This window comes from Panthera uncia, chromosome X (assembly GCF_023721935.1).
Source record: "Panthera uncia isolate 11264 chromosome X, Puncia_PCG_1.0, whole genome shotgun sequence".
Lineage (NCBI taxonomy): Eukaryota > Metazoa > Chordata > Mammalia > Carnivora > Felidae > Panthera > Panthera uncia.
In genome coordinates, this window is record NC_064817.1 from 78,987,110 (window position 1) to 79,004,381 (window position 17,272).

The window sequence follows — 17,272 nt, forward strand, 5'->3', positions numbered from 1 at the left end:
TGAATTCTGTTCTGGACAAGAATGAGACCAGAGATTCAGTGCTGCAGATCATTAGCAGGTATTAGACATCTGAGTTTATGTTCAACAGATGTGATGTGCTTAGAACAATGTGTCCTAGAATGTGCCTCCTTCCCCTTTCCCCCATCCAACCCCAGCCTTGAGTGTCTCCTCCTATCAAGCTGAAAGCACATTCCAGAAAGCAAGAGAGCCCAGTTTAAACATCTCAGCCCTATTCACTTTAGAAGTTCACTTCAGACCCTGTGTTGTCATTTTCTCACCTCCTACATAAGAAGGCTAGTCCACGTTACCTCCTCTCCCAAGGTTCTCATGGGAGAATCATGATTCTAACTCATGGAAAAGCATATAGCATTCTCAACTCAGAATCCACTGGACCCGGACAAAGGAGAGCCTTATCCCTCTGACCAATCTCCCAAAGTGGCTTTCCTTAAACTATTTTGTTTGGCTGTAAAGAGTACCTTTGTTGTACTTTCATTACTTAGAAGACCACCAAGAATGGACCACCGGAGTCTCAACACAATGATTATATTTATTATTTTATCGCTACATTAGAAATGAAAATAAACTGAGAAGGTGCAAATGTATGCCACTTCATGAATATTATGGAACAACAAATACAGCCACTATAGAAAGTTAAAAGTAGTTTAACCTTTGGGGGTGCAAGGACTGCACACAGAAATGTCATCAATGGTAAGATTATTAACAGCATCTGCCAACTGGAACGTATGTACCAATGGAAAGTTTAAAAAAAGGGAACACTGGCTTCCCCTGACTTCTTGGCTAGGGAATATGGATGGGAAGACATCAGAAGATGCCTAAAATCTCTACAAACACATAAGTTTGCAAAAAACAAGCCCCAAACTAAGACACTAAAGCAATGTTGAAATTTTCTGTTGGGAGGAGATCCACATTTTATGATGTTTGAACACACTCTTTCTCTTGTTGGATAGCTAGGGGAAAAAAACAAACACAAAAAATCATTAAGAAGGTATATTTCTAGAAGTTCAGTTTTCTTCCAAGAGTTCTTTGCCAAGTTATTGAAGGCTGCCATATCTGCTTTAAATTTAGAAGGCCAAGGCACTAACCACAAATCCCCGTTCAAGTGTGTGTGTATATGCGTATGTGAGTGTGTGTGTTGTGCATGCATGAATGTTAACCACCTGAACATTCATTAGAATTTACATCAACTGTTTTTTTTTCCATTTGAGAGTGAGATTTATGCTGTTGCCATTTTTTCCATAGATTATTCTGAGACTAAAGAAGTGAAGCATTTTCCTCAGGTTTAACTATCACTATGTAATTAGTAAGTTATACCCTTTAGACAATTATGACTAACTGTGAAACTCAAGTAACACTGACATGGCAAAAAATGTCCCTCAATTTTGTGAATATGTTTGGAGTTTCTCTATCAGGCTAAAACTCCCAAGGGCAAACCTGATCCCTTGAGTCTGGGAGCCTTGAGTGCACCCAAGATCTAAACTTGTTCTCTGCCTTATTTTGTCATCAGGTAGAGAAAGCCAACACTGCAGTTTGTGTGGTTTTCTAGGAATGAAATCCTGGCCCAAATGGCTAGATGCAGAAAATGCCTAATAACCATTAAGTGGACAAAACAAAGATTTTTCTAGTACTAAGTCTAACATTCCAAGATTGATTGTAAAGATATTTTTAGTAATTTTCAACAAGAAATTAGTTTTTTATTCCCCCATTACTTCTTGGGTCTATCATGTGAGAACCATTTGTATAATTCAAGTAAGAAGACGACTATTTGGTATTTTTAACTGTTGCATTAAATGCAGTGACACTATAATTATTTCTTACTTAGTGGCAAAATTTACTAGAAGAGTTTATTTACTGAGCCTATCAATGTTCACCATTGTTTTTCTCCATTAGAAACCCCCAGCCCCATCCATGACTTACTTTCCTTTGAAGGGAGAGTATTTTTTTTAGTGTTAGTTTTCTTCAGTTTTGACCAAACTTCTCCACTTCAGACAAGTCTGGCTTATTACTCATCTTGACTAAAAGAAAAACTAAAAAAAATTACATTAAAATACACAGAGCTATTGTCATACTAAGGAATCAGAGCCAAAAATTCTCATATTTAATATCAATGTATATTTTACCGGCTGATTTTCAAGACAACAGCACACATCTTAGAAAAGCCATGTTTTTATTAGAATACTCTAAATTACACATCACTGCCCCATTTGTGTTAGGTAGTAAAAGCCATTAAATCAGGATGCAATAGAAACCAAGATGCTCTAAAATCCAGAGTCAAAATGTCTAATTCTTTTCGATTACAGCTGGGGTCAAATGGAGGTGACAGAAGCACCTCCATATAGAGTTAAAAGAAAAATAAGGACTGTGTTTAACCAGCTAATGATTTTGTGACAGGAGATAGCAGTAATTTGAGCAACTTCACTTTGCATTCAATTAATTTTGGGGGGCATTTTTCTTGGGGAGTAGGAATAAGCACACAAAAAGGGTTGGCATAAATTGTACTAGTTTCTTTCCATTTTATCTGCCCAGAGATAGATTAAGGAGTCACAACAAGAGAGGGAGGGGATTTAATCCAGTCATAACTAATTACATGTCTCATAATAACTCCTTATGATACTGGTTTGTAAATGTAGGAAGGCACAGCTGATTAGGATCATACCAAGGCCTTCAGCAGAATGGGGTAAACAAATAGAATTGATTTTTATTTCACCATGTTTTCTCTGCAAAGGGAGAGGTTAGGAGATGAGATGCCCTGTGACCATTCTGGTTTTGTACGGTAAGAGACAACAGGAGACCCCAGCGACCTGAAAATAGAGCTCTCAAGCATGCGCCTGGCCCCACCCTGGTGGGGTAAGGCACGTCTAGTGCCCAGAGTAGAATGGAGAGGCCCCCAAGCAGCAAGAAGTCCTGAATATGCCTCCCTTCCGTCGACGTCACCCTAAAACCCTCCTTTGACAAGTGGTCAGACGCCAATCTCCAGAGGTAGGGAAATAGGGGCTAACAAATCATAAAGGGCTGGGCGCGTGGGGCATTTTGTCAGGAAAAGTTTTCTTACATTTTAAAATAACTATCATCCTTGTCAGGCGCACAGCCTACCTTTTGGTCACAGGAGGAGAGAGCGCGAAGGGCCAGCCCCAGATGGCCCATTCCAGGGAGCCCCCAAACTCCTCCTCCTCCTCTGGGCTCGCCTGCAGCCACAGCGGACCCGCCCCTCTCCCCACCTGTGGCCTTGCAGCTATAGCGGTCGCCCCCTCGGGCCTTCCAAGGACCTACCTGGGGAGGACTCGGCAACGCGCAGAAGGCGGCGCCACAGAAAACAAAGGCGCGGACTCGCCAGGAGGCAAAGTTACAAACGCCAGCTCCAACCTGGCCCCTCCAGTTACCTAAAGACCGACACCTCCCGCCGCGCAGCTGCTGCACCCTCCTGTCCCTATAGACTTCTGGCTCCGGGGGGCCACACGTCCTCACCTAAAGGCTTGAAAACCGGTGAAAGACCTACAGCTAGACCAACGCCTCTCCGCACTCAGTATGAGGTTAATGTTCCTGCGCGGAACCCTGAAATTATAAATCACGGAGCAGACCCCGCCCCACACCTTTCTGATTGGCTGGGAGGTCCCAGGCCCGCCTCTTCGCCCTTCCCCCCACTTTCTTCTTTCAGTAAAGTGGCCCTCCCTCAATGTCTCCTCTCTACTCTGAACCTCGGCCCTGCAACAGTGTCTTGGTGACGTTATACCCAAGCTGCCTCGCCAGACCCCGTCCAGGCCTTCTCCGATTCCGTGAGGAATAGCCTGCCTGCCTCTTCCGCCTCTCCTTCTATGTTCGTGCTGAAGATTTCACTTTCCTTTATTCCAAGTTTATTCACCCTTCCAAGATAATTGGGGCTGTTATGCCCAGAATTCGTGATCCCCAAAGACCACCAGGGAGCCGAGTCCGATGCAAAAGCAAAAGAACCTTTATTCGAGCTAGCTCGAGCTCAATCCCCTACCTGCACCGACGCAGCGGTGAGATACCAGGGAGAGAGAGCGAGTTTCGAAAGCACAAAGGTTTTATAGGGGTCTAGGGGCAGTTGGTGAGGTAATGGCTGTGGCCTCAGCCGATTGGCTGGGGAAGGGTCGTGGCCTCGGCCGACTGGCTGGGGAAGGGTCGGAGTCCTGTTACGCAGGTCGCTGGGCGTGTTTTGATCAGAAAGTTTGAACGGGTGAGCAGGAGGTTACTCAAGGGGAGGAGGCGCAGTCTGAGGTTTCTGTGATTTTCCCGGAAAAGGGGTCATTGTCGGGGACATAGTCACTCAAGGTGGAGAACACAGAACAAGATGGAGTCGGCCGGCGTAGGCCCGCCCTTTCATTCCCCCCTTGTCATGTAACTTACGGACCCAATCATGGGACCGGCTGCATTTATGGTGACAAGGGGAACAGAGTTTGGAGGTTTACGCTAAGTTCTGGGAAGCATGTGTCCCTGGGGTGGCTCTGGGAGGTCTAATTAAGTATTGTCCCCGAGCTGGTATCTATAATCTGCCAGGTGATGTTTTGGGGGGTGTGGGGACTCCCGGTAGCATGAGCAATGACAAGCAGAGTTAACAGAGTTACCAATATTAGGTGGGTCGAATGTGCTGTAGCTTGAGCTTGAGCTTGAGCGGGTTGTGTTGGTCCCGACTGATGGCCCATCGCGTGACGAAGTCCTTCCGGATCGAGGAGGGGTCCGCTGGCCGAACGTGGGTGTGATGGACCCAGGTCGCGATGCCGTCTACTTTGAGAGCGGTGGGGGCTGTCAGCACTACAATGTAGGGTCCCTTCCAGCGCGGCTCGAGAGTCTCTCGGCGGTGCCTCTTGACATAGACCCAGTCTCCCGGCTTGTACTGATGAGGTGTCGGGGTCGGGCCAGCCTCGTAGATGGCACGGAGGCGCGGCCAAATGTCCTCGTGCGCCCTCTGGAGCCCTCTCAAGGAAAGAAAAAGTTCTTGATCTTTAAACTCTGCAAGAAGTTCAGCTCGAAGGCTGGGAATAACAGGGGGTGGCCTGCCAAACATGATCTCGTAGGGAGTAAAACCCAGAGTGTAAGGAGTGTTTCTAACCCGGTAACGGGCGTACGGTAGGAGAGTCACCCAGTTCCCGCCAGTCTCCATGGTTAATTTGGTAAGGGTCTCTTTTAGGGTTCTATTCATTCTTTCTACCTGTCCTGAGCTCTGGGGCCTATAAGCACAATGTAATTTCCAGTTTGCCCCCACCGCCTTGGCTACTGCCTGTGTTACCTGAGAGATAAAAGCTGGTCCATTGTCTGATCCTACCATGGCAGGAAAACCATACCTGGGTAAGATGTCTTCTAGTAGCTTCTTAGCCACCGTCTGAGCCGTTTCATGCTTGGTTGGGTATGCCTCCACCCAGCCAGAGAAGGTGTCTGTAAATACTAAAAGATATTTATAACCATACTTTCCTGGTTTGACTTCAGTGAAGTCGACTTCCCATTGGGCTCCCGGTCTGGTGCCTCTGAGCCTGGCTCCTTTTTTATTTGATGTGGCTTTCGCGTTGGTGAGTTGGCAGGTCTTGCAGGCAGATACAACTTGCTCTATTTTGGTGTCCTGTTGGTGAATCTTGATTCCGGCATGTCGGATTAAGTCTTTTAATTTTCGTCCCCCATGTGAGTAGACCGATGCATGTGCTCTAATATTGAGACTCCGAGCCGGTCTGGCAGCACGAGCTCCTTGTTAGGTGTATACCACCATCCCTTTATCTCCTGGGCCATGGGGAGTTTCTTGATCCGCTGTAACTCCTCCTGGGAGTATTTGGGCTGGTCTGGTAAAACTGGGTCTCCTGGGTCCGGTAGTTGTATGGTCATGGTGGGGACTGGAGTAAGGGCTACTGCCTTGGCTGCCTGGTCAGCCTTTCGATTACCTCTAGCTACTGGGTTATCAGCTTTTTGGTGCCCTTGGCAGTGGATAATGGCTAGCTTGGCAGGAAGCCATAAGGCCGTAAGCAGGTTAAGTATCTCCTGCTTATTTTTTATAGTCCGTCCTTCTGCCGTCAGTAACCCCCTCTCCTGATAAATTGCCCCATGAATATGAGCTGTGGCAAATGCATAACGGCTGTCTGTGTAGATGTTAAGCCGTTTTCCAGCTCCCAGCATCAGCGCCTTGGTGAGGGCTATGAGCTCCGCTCGCTGGGCTGACGTTCCGGAGGGTAGAGCCTCCGCCCATACGGTGTCCGTTTCGGTGACCACCGCTGCACCCGCATACCTGTGTCCGTCTCGCACAAAGCTGCTGCCATCAGTGAACCAAGTAGCCTCGGCATCGGGGAGGGGCCGGTCGGTCAGGTCCCTCCGGAATCCATGTACTTGTTCCAGGATTCCCGCACAGTCATGTAGTGGAGCACCTAGGTCAGGGTCGGGCAGCAGGGTTGCAGGATTGAGGGCTGCACTGGGGTGGAACCGCACTCGTGGAGGGTTGAGTATGAGGCTCTGGTAATGAGTCATACGTGTGTTGCTCATCCATCTATCAGGAGGCTGTTTCAGGACCCCTTCAATGGCGTGTGGGGTCGTGATCCAGATCTCCTGTCCTAGGGTCAGTTTGTCTGCATCCTTGACTAGGAGTGCTGTCGCCGCAATAATTCTTAGGCATGGCGGCCAGCCGGCAGCCACTGGGTCTAGTTTCTTAGACAGGTAAGCCACTGGGCGGTTCCAGGGGCCTAAGGCTTGAGTTAGAACCCCTTTTGCTATTCCCTTATGTTCGTCTACAAAGAGGTGGAAGGGCTTCGTAATGTCTGGTAGGCCCAGGGCTGGGGCACTTAGGAGGGCCTTTTTTAACCGATTAAAGGCAATTTCTTCTTTTTCAGTCCATTTAAATGTTTTCCCCTCTTTGGTAGCTTCATATAGGGGCCTGGCGATCTCAGCAAAACCTGGAACCCAGAGGCGGCAGTAGCCGGCTGATCCCAGGAATTCCCTCACTTCTCTTCGGGAGGTGGGAGTAGGGATCTTTAGGACAGTTTCTTTTCTGGCATCTGATAACCGCCGCTGTCCGCCCTCCAGGATATATCCCAGGTAACTTACCCTCTCCCTGCATATCTGAGCCTTCTTCGCGGATGCCCGGTACCCTAAAGCCCCCAGGGTAGCCAGCAGGTCCTGGGTCCCTCGCTCACAGTCTTTGGCCATGTCGGCAGCAATCAGGATGTCATCTACGTACTGTAGGAGGGTGAGGCCAGGGTGCTCCCTTCTGTACTCACCCAGGTCCTCGTGTAGTGCCTCGTCGAAGATGGTGGGTGAATTTTTGAATCCCTGAGGTAGCCGTGTCCAGGTGAGTTGCCCACTGTAGCCCTCCTCCGGATCATGCCACTCGAAGGCGAACAGGGGTTGGCTCTGGGGTGCCAGCGGCAGACTGAAGAAGGCTTCCTTTAAATCTAGTACAGTATACCAGACCCTGGAGGGCGCCAAGGAGCTCAAGAGAGTATATGGGTTGGGAACAGTTGGGTGTATGTCCGCGACCCTCTTATTTACTTCCCGGAGGTCTTGTACCGGTCGGTAGTCATTTGTGTGAGGCTTTTTGACCGGCAGTAAGGGGGTGTTCCAGGCAGACTGGCAAGGAACTAGTACCCCTAGGCTTCGTAGTCTCCGGATGTGTGGCTGGATCCCCTTTCGGGCCTCCTGTGACATGGGGTATTGTATGATCCTTACCGGACTCTCTCCTGGCTTGAGCTCTACCAGGACTGGGGTCCTATGAGTGGCTAGTCCCATCCCCCCCCCCCAGTCTCTGCCCAAACCGAGGGGAATTCTTGTAGCCATCTGTCTATATTATCCTCTCTCGGGAGCGCCTCCTGGTGGAGGAGGTATTCATCCTCCAGTTTCATGGTCAGTACCTGGATGGGGTGGCCCTTGCCATCGGTGACCTGAGGCCCCCCTTGTCTGAAAGTTATCTGAGCTCCAATCTTGGTCAGTAAGTCCCGTCCTAACAGTGGGTAGGGGCATTCTGGTATTACCATAAAGGAGTGGGATACCCGGCCCGTTCCCAAATCTACTGTTCTTCGGGTAGTCCATGAATACTGGCTCATACCAGTTGCCCCTTGTACCCAGGACTTCTTGCTGGCTAGTTTTCCTTGTGGGGTGCGGAGGACCGAATGTTGTGCTCCGGTGTCAACAAGGAAGTCAACAGGGGTCCCCTCCACTTTAAGAGTTACCCTGGGTTCGGGGAGAGGGTCCGAACCCCGACTCCCCTAATCGCTTAGTTCATCTAGCTCTAGGACTTTTACTCGATCAGTCTTGCTTCCTTTCCCGCCGGCCCTTTTCAGACAATCTCGGGCCCAATGCCCTATCTCCTTGCAGTATGCGCACTGATCCTTCTGCAGCCTCTGCTTCCCCCCCTTGGTGGTTCTTTTACCTTTTCTTGCGTCGTCTGCCAGCTGCCGGAGACGGCGGTCTCGTTCCTCAGGGGAGTCAGCAGTGGTAGCTAGTAGTATTCTGGCCGGGTCTCGAGTCTGCTTACTGCTGGCAGCCGCCATGGCGCGAGCCTGCTTGTCCTCAGGAAGCTCCCGGTTATTATATACCTTTTCGGCTACCACCAGTAAGTCCTGCAGACTTTTTTCTCCTAGTCTATCTATTTTCTGTAATTTTCTCCTAATGTCTATGGCCGATTGGTTTACAAAGGCCATGATAACAGCTGCCTTGCTTTCCGGAGCCGCTGGATCCATGGGGGTATAGGTACGGAATGCCTCCATGATCCGTTCTAAAAAGGCAGCCGGAGATTCATCTTTTCCCTGTTGTACATTTCCTACCTTGGCCAAATTGGTTGGCTTTCTAGCAGCCATTCGGAGACCCCCCATTAGAGTCTGGCGGTAGACCCGGAGCCTCTCCTTACCTTCTGCCGTGTTGAAATCCCACTGGGGCCGAGTTAAGGGGAAGGAGGCATCTATCTGAGCCTGGTTGGTGGTGGGACTCCCGTCTGTGCCCGGAACTAGTTTTCGGGCCTCGTTGACGATTCTTTCTCTTTCTTCAGTGGTGAACAGGACCTGCAAAAGCTGCTGGCAATCGTCCCACGTGGGCTGATGGGTAAAAAGAACAGAGTCTAATAAATCAATAAGCCCTGCCGGTTTCTCGGAAAACTTAGGATTCTGAGCTTTCCAATTGTAGAGGTCACTAGTGGCGAAAGGCCAATAGTGATGGGGCTGGTTCGCCTCCGCGTCTGGGGGTCCGGTGGCTCGCAGGGGCAGAATAGTGGAGTCGGCGGCGGAGGCGGATTGCTCCCTCTGAGCCCTTTGTCTGGTGAAGGGCGGGCTTCCCACTGGAGCGTTTCCGCCTCCCGCTCTCGGAACAGCGTCTGCCTCCCCCGGAGGGGGAGGATGGTGTTCTTCCAGCATCCTAGAGGGGTTATACGAGGGAGGAAAAATTAATTCTTCTTCAGTACCCCCCTGTAGGACAGGGTAGAGGGGTGCTGAAGGCTGGATAAGACTTTTCTTCTTCTTTGTCCCCTGCAAAGCAAGAATGGGTTTTGGCTCCGGAGGGAGCGGGGCTAGGAAGGGCTTAAGCCAAGAGGGTGGGTCTTCTACAAGGTCCTGCCAAGTGATAATGTAAGGGAGCTGATCAAGATGGCCCGTCTTAGGCTGAGAGATGATACTCCTGACTCGGTGGATGGTAGGGAGGTCGACGGTCCCCTCTGGTGGCCATCCGACATTGAAAGTTGGCCACTCGCTAGAACAAAAAAACTGCCACCGACCCTTTCGGACTTCCACACTGAGGTTGTTAGCTCTTCCCCTCACATCCTTAAAGTGATCAATCATAATACTTAGAGGAGTAGTCTGAGTCTGTCCCATAACGTCCGTCCAGTAAGTCCACAGAACAAAACAGAGAAACACAAAAACAGACAAACAGAGGGCCCCTAGAAAATCTTCCAACTCCATGGAAGAAAAACTGAAAGCTAGCTTAGACATTTGAGGGGATTCCACGTCCCTCCAAAACCGATGAGGGGATTCCACGTCCCTCCAAAACCGATGAGGGGATTCCACGTCCCTCCAGAAGGGAGAATCGGAACGTCTTCCGAAACTCCCGGCCCGTGGTCCTCCAGTGCGTCCACTTAGACCGCGTCGGGCACTACCAGAACTCCAGAAGTGAGCTCACACAGAAAAGACAGAACAAACAGACAGACACTAACCATGGCCAGTCAGGCTCTCCGGGTCGGGGGGTCCCTCGGGGGTCTTGGGGATCCCGGGCCGAGCCCCCAAATGTTATGCCCAGAATTCGTGATCCCCAAAGACCACCAGGGAGCCGAGTCCGATGCAAAAGCAAAAGAACCTTTATTCGAGCTAGCTCGAGCTCAATCCCCTACCTGCACGGACGCAGCGGTGAGATACCAGGGAGAGAGAGCGAGTTTCGAAAGCACAAAGGTTTTATAGGGGTCTAGGGGCAGTTGGTGAGGTAATGGCTGTGGCCTCAGCCGATTGGCTGGGGAAGGGTCGTGGCCTCGGCCGACTGGCTGGGGAAGGGTCGGAGTCCTGTTACGCAGGTCGCTGGGCGTGTTTTGATCAGAAAGTTTGAACGGGTGAGCGGGAGGTTACTCAAGGGGAGGAGGCGCAGTCTGAGGTTTCTGTGATTTTCCCGGAAAAGGGGTCATTGTCGGGGACATAGTCACTCAAGGTGGAGAACACAGAACAAGATGGAGTCGGCCGGCGTAGGCCCGCCCTTTCAGGGGCCTCTATAGTAAGCAGACACTTATTGTCCAGTTGGCTTTCAACGTCTGGAACTGGGAGATCCAAGCTGAAGGAGCTGTAATTAGGCTCTCTGGGCTTTATATAGCCAGCCATAAAGCCTAAGTACACTGTGATAACCAAACAATGGTTTGGAAGCAATGCTCAGTTGTGTCTGTTCTAATCCTTGTCTAGGCCTTGGAGGAGGGGCGCTCATTGAGAGGGTGTGCAGTTCAGAGTCATTCACCCCCATAGCTGGACATTTCTGTGACAGAGGTACTCTCCTATGTAAAAGTCACATTTTCAGTTTTTTCAGCCACTGAACATGGTAGTAATCAGTTTAGGGTAATCACAGGAGAATCCAACTGAGGCTATTCATCTTTATCTCCCCAATCCATAGCACTCTCTTGGCCCAACAGGAGACACTAGATAAATAATGGTCTAGAGATTGCAGTAATACAGCCATGATAGAGCAGAAATTTTGTACAGCAGCACCACCCAGTGTCCATGATGGGGGATAAAAGTGAGAATCCAGTATTAATTTAAAGGACTAACTGTTCAAAGTCATTTTCTTGAAACTCCTCCAGAATCTTAGAGCATTAAGGTAATATGGAGATAGGACTATGTCATTAGCTTGCATCCCATATTTTCCATATGACTCATGTGTGGCGGTAGAGATCTACATGGATCAGCACCCACTTTCTCCACAAGGATTTTTCAAGCCCTCCCCACCTCTCTCCATTCGTTTTGTTTTCTATGCTTTTGTAGGACTTCATGTTAGTTTGAGAGTTTTGTAGCACTTCATATTAATTTGAGAGATTTGTATGTTTGCTGGAGAAATCTTTAAAGGAGAAAGCCATCCTCATTCAACAAATAATATTTATTGAGTACCTACAATGTCACAGGCATTAAATATAATAACCACCAGTGTTTCCACAACTCAGAGTTGAATGTTTTTAACATTTGGGTATATTTACTGTCACCCCTCAACTCCCTCATTTTAACCACCATAAAGCTATGACCATATCCCTTCTCTAGTTCACTTCTCACACCCCTTCCCTACTTCTAAAACATAATGCACTCTCAGTAATTCCCCCATATCCTCAATTTCTTCTCTAAATGTGTCCTTATTGTCTTCCCCTAACAGAAACCAGGCTCTCCACCTGAGGACCCTTTGTCCCCTGAAGCCCACTCAAGCCCATTCAAGAGTAGTATATGACTTTTCTCTCCCACCACCATTGTACCACAGAGCCTGAAGTTTGAGTAAATGTCTTTCTTGCTTCTCATTATTGCCTTTAGACAATTCCTTTCCCACATCCTTGAAAACTGTCAGCTGTTGGCAGCTTGTCACCAAAACTAGCCTTTATTTTTGTCATCTACCAAATTTCATTTTCCCATCTCTCTTGATTTCTTGAAGATTTTAACTCCTGGAGCACAGTCACTCTCAATGAAATAGTACTGTCTTAATTCCTGGTGAGTTCAAGAGCAACCATTCTGACACACTGACTTCTTCGGTTCCTTGAACATTTCTCCTTCATGACATTGTATTTGACCCCACCTCAGGTACTCACTTGCATGTCCACACCATAGGGTTTATTATAGCAATTTTAACAGCCCCTCCATAATCTCAATTTCAAAAATCCCTCTTTCTATCACCGCCTCTCTTTTCAGCCCACTCAGAACCTCACCTTCTCTCAACCTCACCAAAATCTCCAACCCATTGATCTTACCAAATTCCATCATCTTTTGTTTCCTTATTTTTTTTCTCTCCTCTCCTTCTCCAGCTCAAATGTTATGTTCAGTCTTCATTAGCACTTGTTTTCATATACCCCATATTCTCCTGTCCCTCTCTCACTTTGTATTATTTTCCTGGAAAAATCATAACCCTGGCTAAACTTCAAAGAGCCTGAACTCGCACAGCTAAACCTGGCTCGAGGAAAATGCACAACCACATGACCAATTTCAGCTTAAATTCATGATTATGAGTTCAATGGTGAATCTCAATCTGGCCCTAAAGCTGCCAGTCAATCACTCAATGGGCCTCCTGTCCCTTAACTTTCCAACTTTTCTAAATTATTAATTCATGCCTTCTCTCTCCTCAAACTCCCAACACCATTTCCCCAAGCCAAATTTTCTGTTACTTTATATTTTACTAGAAAATTGTAGCTATCAATGAGAACTTTCACAGACTTCTACCACCATATAATTTTGTCTACCCACAACTACATCTGTATATATAGCCATCTTGTTAATACCTTTATTAGTCAGATTTCTCCAGAGAAACAGAACCAATATGATAGATAGATAGATAGATATGTAGAAGATTTATTATGAGGGATAGACTCATAATTATGAAGGCTGAGAAGTCCCACAATATACTAAATGCAAGCTGGAGGCCCAGGAGGGCCAGTGAGTCAGTCAGTCCAAGCCTGAAAGCCCAAGAACCCAGGACCTGGGGTGTGGTGATAGGTGGCAGGGGACAGACAATGGTATATGTTCAAGTCCAAGTCCAGTCCAAAGGCCTGAGAACAGAGTGACAATGCCAAGGGAAATAGAAGAATGTCTCAGCTTGAGCAGAGAGAGTAAATTTGACCCCGTCTGCATTTTTTTTTCTATTTGAGTCCTCAACAGATTGGATGACACCCACTCACATTAGAGAGGGCAATTATTTTTACTCAGTCTATTAATTAAAATTCTAATCTCTCCTGGAACACCCTTGAATACACACCCAGAAATAATATTTTAACAGTTATCTGGGCATCCCTAAGCCCAGTCACGTTCACATATAAAATTAACCATCACAGAAATTCTCATATAGAAATTAGCTAAAACACTCTTTGACAGGAGTTAAATAGGAAAGGATATGCTTGAAAGGATGCCAAAAATGTCTAGGAAATTTAAAATGTGCTAGCATAGAACAAATGCTGTTAAATTTTAAATGCTTTTTAGAAATAAAAGAATAAAACAGGGGCACCTGGGTGGCTCAGTTAGTTATGCTCCCAACTCAGTTTCGGCTCAGGTCATAATTTTATGGTTAATGGGTTCAAGCCTCGCATGAGTCTCTGCACTGAAAGTGTGGAGCCTCCTTAGGATTCTCTCTCTACCTCTTTCTGCTCCTCCCTTACTTGTGTGCATGTGTGCACTCTTTCTCAAAATAAATAAAAACTTAAAAAATAGAAATAAGAAAATAAAACGGTTGTGTCCTAAAATCGACTAAAGACATTTATGTAATATTTAGATTGTCAAAATATAAAAAGAAAACTAAAAAAGATACTTTAAATTCTCAGAACGAATTAAACTAACCTACCATAAATAAAATAAATTTTGGTAAAATGGGTTTTAGATAACTTTGTCATTAAATAAATTAATAAGGAAATAAGCCAATATATTCCCCCATATGGTATAAAGTAAGTCAAATATTTAAAAGACTGGAGAAAGAATACCATTTCAAAAAGACTTTAAAGGTATGTAGCACATATTATCCTATGAAGTATTAAGCCAAAGATCCCTAAGTGGCTGTATAAGTCAGGGTTCTCCAGAGAAACAGAACCAGTAAGATATATTTCTTTCAAAGAATTTTATTTCAAGAAATTTATTTCAAGGAATTGGCTATGGCAGATCTGAAATCCACAGAGCAGACCAAAAGGCTCATGCAGGAGTTAGTGCTACAGCCTTGCAACAGAATTTCTTCTTCCTCTGGGAAACCTCACTTTTTGCCCTTAAGAACTTTAAGTAGATTGGATGAGGCCTACTCACAGTGTTAGGGATAATCTTTATTTAGAGTCAACTGATTTCAGATGTTAACTACATCCACAAATACCTCCACATCAATGCCTAGACTGATGTTTAATTAAATAACTAAGTACTATGGCCTAGCCAAATTGACACATCAGAGTAACTAAAACACCTTCATCAAGAACTGTCTCTGGAAGACCAACTAAATTCCTTCTGAACTTCTACTTTTAATAATCTTATGTCTGCTCCAGTGATTTTTCCAGACATAATGCCACACACCATTCTTTCAATTCAATAAATAGTATTGAATTTCTATGATGTGGTAGGTACTATTGGAGTGTCTGTCCCTAAGTAGCTCCATGAATTTGAGGTTTCACAGGCAGTGAGTTTATTTTATCTATCATTACCATTCTTTATTACCTTAAAGAAAATGTGTCAGCATTAAAAGAATGAATCTGAATAGACTATTGAAAAAGTTTTACCAATAAGATTTGATAGATTTCTTATCTCTCAATATATCTCTTCAAGTTCAGCATTAAGAGTCCCTTCACAGGCTCAAAGTTTCTGTTACTGTGTTGATTGTAATTTTTTTTAATACGAAATTTATTGTCAAATTGGTTTCCATACAACACCCAGTGCTCATCCCAAAAGGTGCCCTCCTCAATACCTATCACCCACCCTCCCCTCCCTCCCACTCCCCATCAACCCTCAGTTTGTTCTCGGTTTTTAAGAGTCTCTTATGCTTTGGCTCTCTCCCACTCTAACCTCTTTTTTTTTTTCCTTCCCCTCCCCCATGGGTTTCTGTTAAGTTTCTCAGGATCCACATAAGAGTGAAAACATATGGTATCTGTCTTTCTCTCTATGACTTATGTCATTAAGCATAATACTCTCCAGTTCCATCCACGTTGCTACAAAAGGCCATATTTCATTCTTTCTCATTGACATGTAGTATTCCATTGTGTATATAAACCACAACTTCTTTATCCATTCATCAATTGATGGACATTTAGGCTCTTTCCATAGTTTGGCTATTGTTGAAAGTAGCTGCTATAAACATTGGGGTACAAGTGCCCCTATGCAACAGCACTCCTGTATTCCTTGGGTAAATTCCTAGCAGTGCTATTTCTGAGTCATAGGGGAGATCTAGTTTTAATTTTTTGAGGAACCTCCACACTGATTTCCAGAGCAGCGGCACCAGTTTGCATTCGCACCAACAGTGCAAGAAATTTCCCATTCCTCCACATCCTTGCCACCATATATAGTCTCCTGATTTGTTCATTTTACTCTGACTGGCGTGAGGTGATATCTGAGTGTGGATTTGATTTGTATTTCCCTAATGAGGAGTGATGTTGAGCATCTTTTCATTTGCCTGTTGGCCATCTTGATGTCCTCTTTAGAAAAGTGTCTATTCATTTTTTCTGCCCATTTCTTCACTGGATTATTTGTTTTTCGGGTGTGGAGTTTGGTGAGCTCTTTATAGATTTTGGATGCTAGCCCTTTGTCCGATATGTCATTTGCAAATATCTTTTCCCATTCTGTCGGTTGCCTTTTAGTTTTGTTGCTTGTTTCCTTTGCAGTGCAGAAGCTTTTTATCTTCATGAGGTCGCAATAGTTTATTTCTGCTTTTAATTCCCTTGCCTTCTGAGATGTGTCAAGTAAGAAATTCCTGCGGCTAAGGTCAGAGAGGTTGTTTCCTGCTTTCTCCTCTAAGGTTTTGATGGTTTCCTGTCTCACATTCAGGTCCTTTATCCATTTTGAGTTTCTTTTTGTGAATGGTGTAAGAAAGTGGTCTAGTTTCAACCTTCTGCATGTTGCTGTCCAGTTCTCCCAGCACCATTTGTTAAAGAGACTTTTTTTCCATTGGATATTCTTTCCTGCTTTGTCAAAGATTAGTTGGCCATACGTTTGTGGGTCTAGTTCTGGGGTTTCTATTCTATTCCATTGGTCTATGTGTCTGTTTTTGTGCCAATACCATGCTGTCTTGATGATGACAGCTTTGTAGTAGAGGTTAAAGCCTAAGATTGTGATGCCTCCTGCTTTGGTCTTATTCAATACTACTTTGGCTATTCAGAGTCTTTTGTGGTTCCATATGAATTTTAGGATTGCTTGTTCTAGCTTTGAGAAGAATGCTGGTGCAATTTGATTAGGATTGAATTGAATGTGTAGATTGCTTTGGGTAGTGTTGACATTTTAACAATATTTATTCTTCCAATCCATGAGCACGGAATGTTTTTCCATTTCTTTATATCTTCTTCTATTTCCTTCATAAGCTTTCAATAGTTTTCAGCATACAGATCTTTTAAATCTTTGGTTAGGTTTATTCCTCAGTATTTTATGCTTCTTGGTGCAATTGTGAATGGGATCAGTTTCTTTATTTGTCTTTCTGTTGCTTCATTGTTAGTGTATAAGAATGCAACTGATTTCTGTACATTGATTTTGTATCCTGCGACTTTGCTGAATTCATGTATCAGTTCTAGCAGACTTTTGGTGGAGTCTATCGGATTTTCCATTTATAATATCACGTCATCTGCAAAAAGTGAAAGCTTGACTTCATCTTTGCCAATTTTGATGTCTTTGATTTCCTTTTGTTGTCTGATTGCTGATGCTAGAACTTCCAACACTATGTTGAACAACAGCAGTGAGAGTGGACATCCTTGTCGTGTTCCTGATCTTAGGGGGAATGCTCTCAGGTTTTCCATATTGAGGATGATATTAGCTGTGGGCTTTTCATAAATGGCCTTCATGATGTTTAAGTATGTTCCTTCTATCCCAAATTTCTCAAGGGTTTTTATTAAGAAAGGATGCTGAATTTTGTCAAATGCTTTTTGTGGATCAATTGACAGGATCATATGGTTCTTTTCTTT

At 45.5% G+C, this 17,272-nt stretch overlaps 1 protein-coding gene and 1 long non-coding RNA gene across 2 annotated transcripts; both read right to left on the reverse strand.

Annotated features, from left to right (window-relative positions):
- Positions 1 to 514: 514 nt before the first annotated feature.
- LOC125931848 (uncharacterized) lies at positions 515 to 3,607 on the reverse strand. Its single transcript, XR_007460495.1, has 3 exons — positions 3,289 to 3,607; positions 1,936 to 2,045; positions 515 to 968 (listed from the first exon to the last, which is right to left on the reverse strand). It is a non-coding gene; the product is annotated as an uncharacterized LOC125931848 (long non-coding RNA).
- A 337-nt stretch (positions 3,608 to 3,944) lies between these two features.
- LOC125931847 (uncharacterized) lies at positions 3,945 to 10,154 on the reverse strand. Its single transcript, XM_049644105.1, is given in 3 exon segments — positions 3,945 to 5,643; positions 5,646 to 7,740; positions 7,743 to 10,154. Coding segments are annotated over 3 exon segments (5,310 nt in total). The 5' UTR covers positions 9,921 to 10,154; the 3' UTR covers positions 3,945 to 4,606.
- Between the last annotated feature and the right edge of the window lie 7,118 nt (positions 10,155 to 17,272).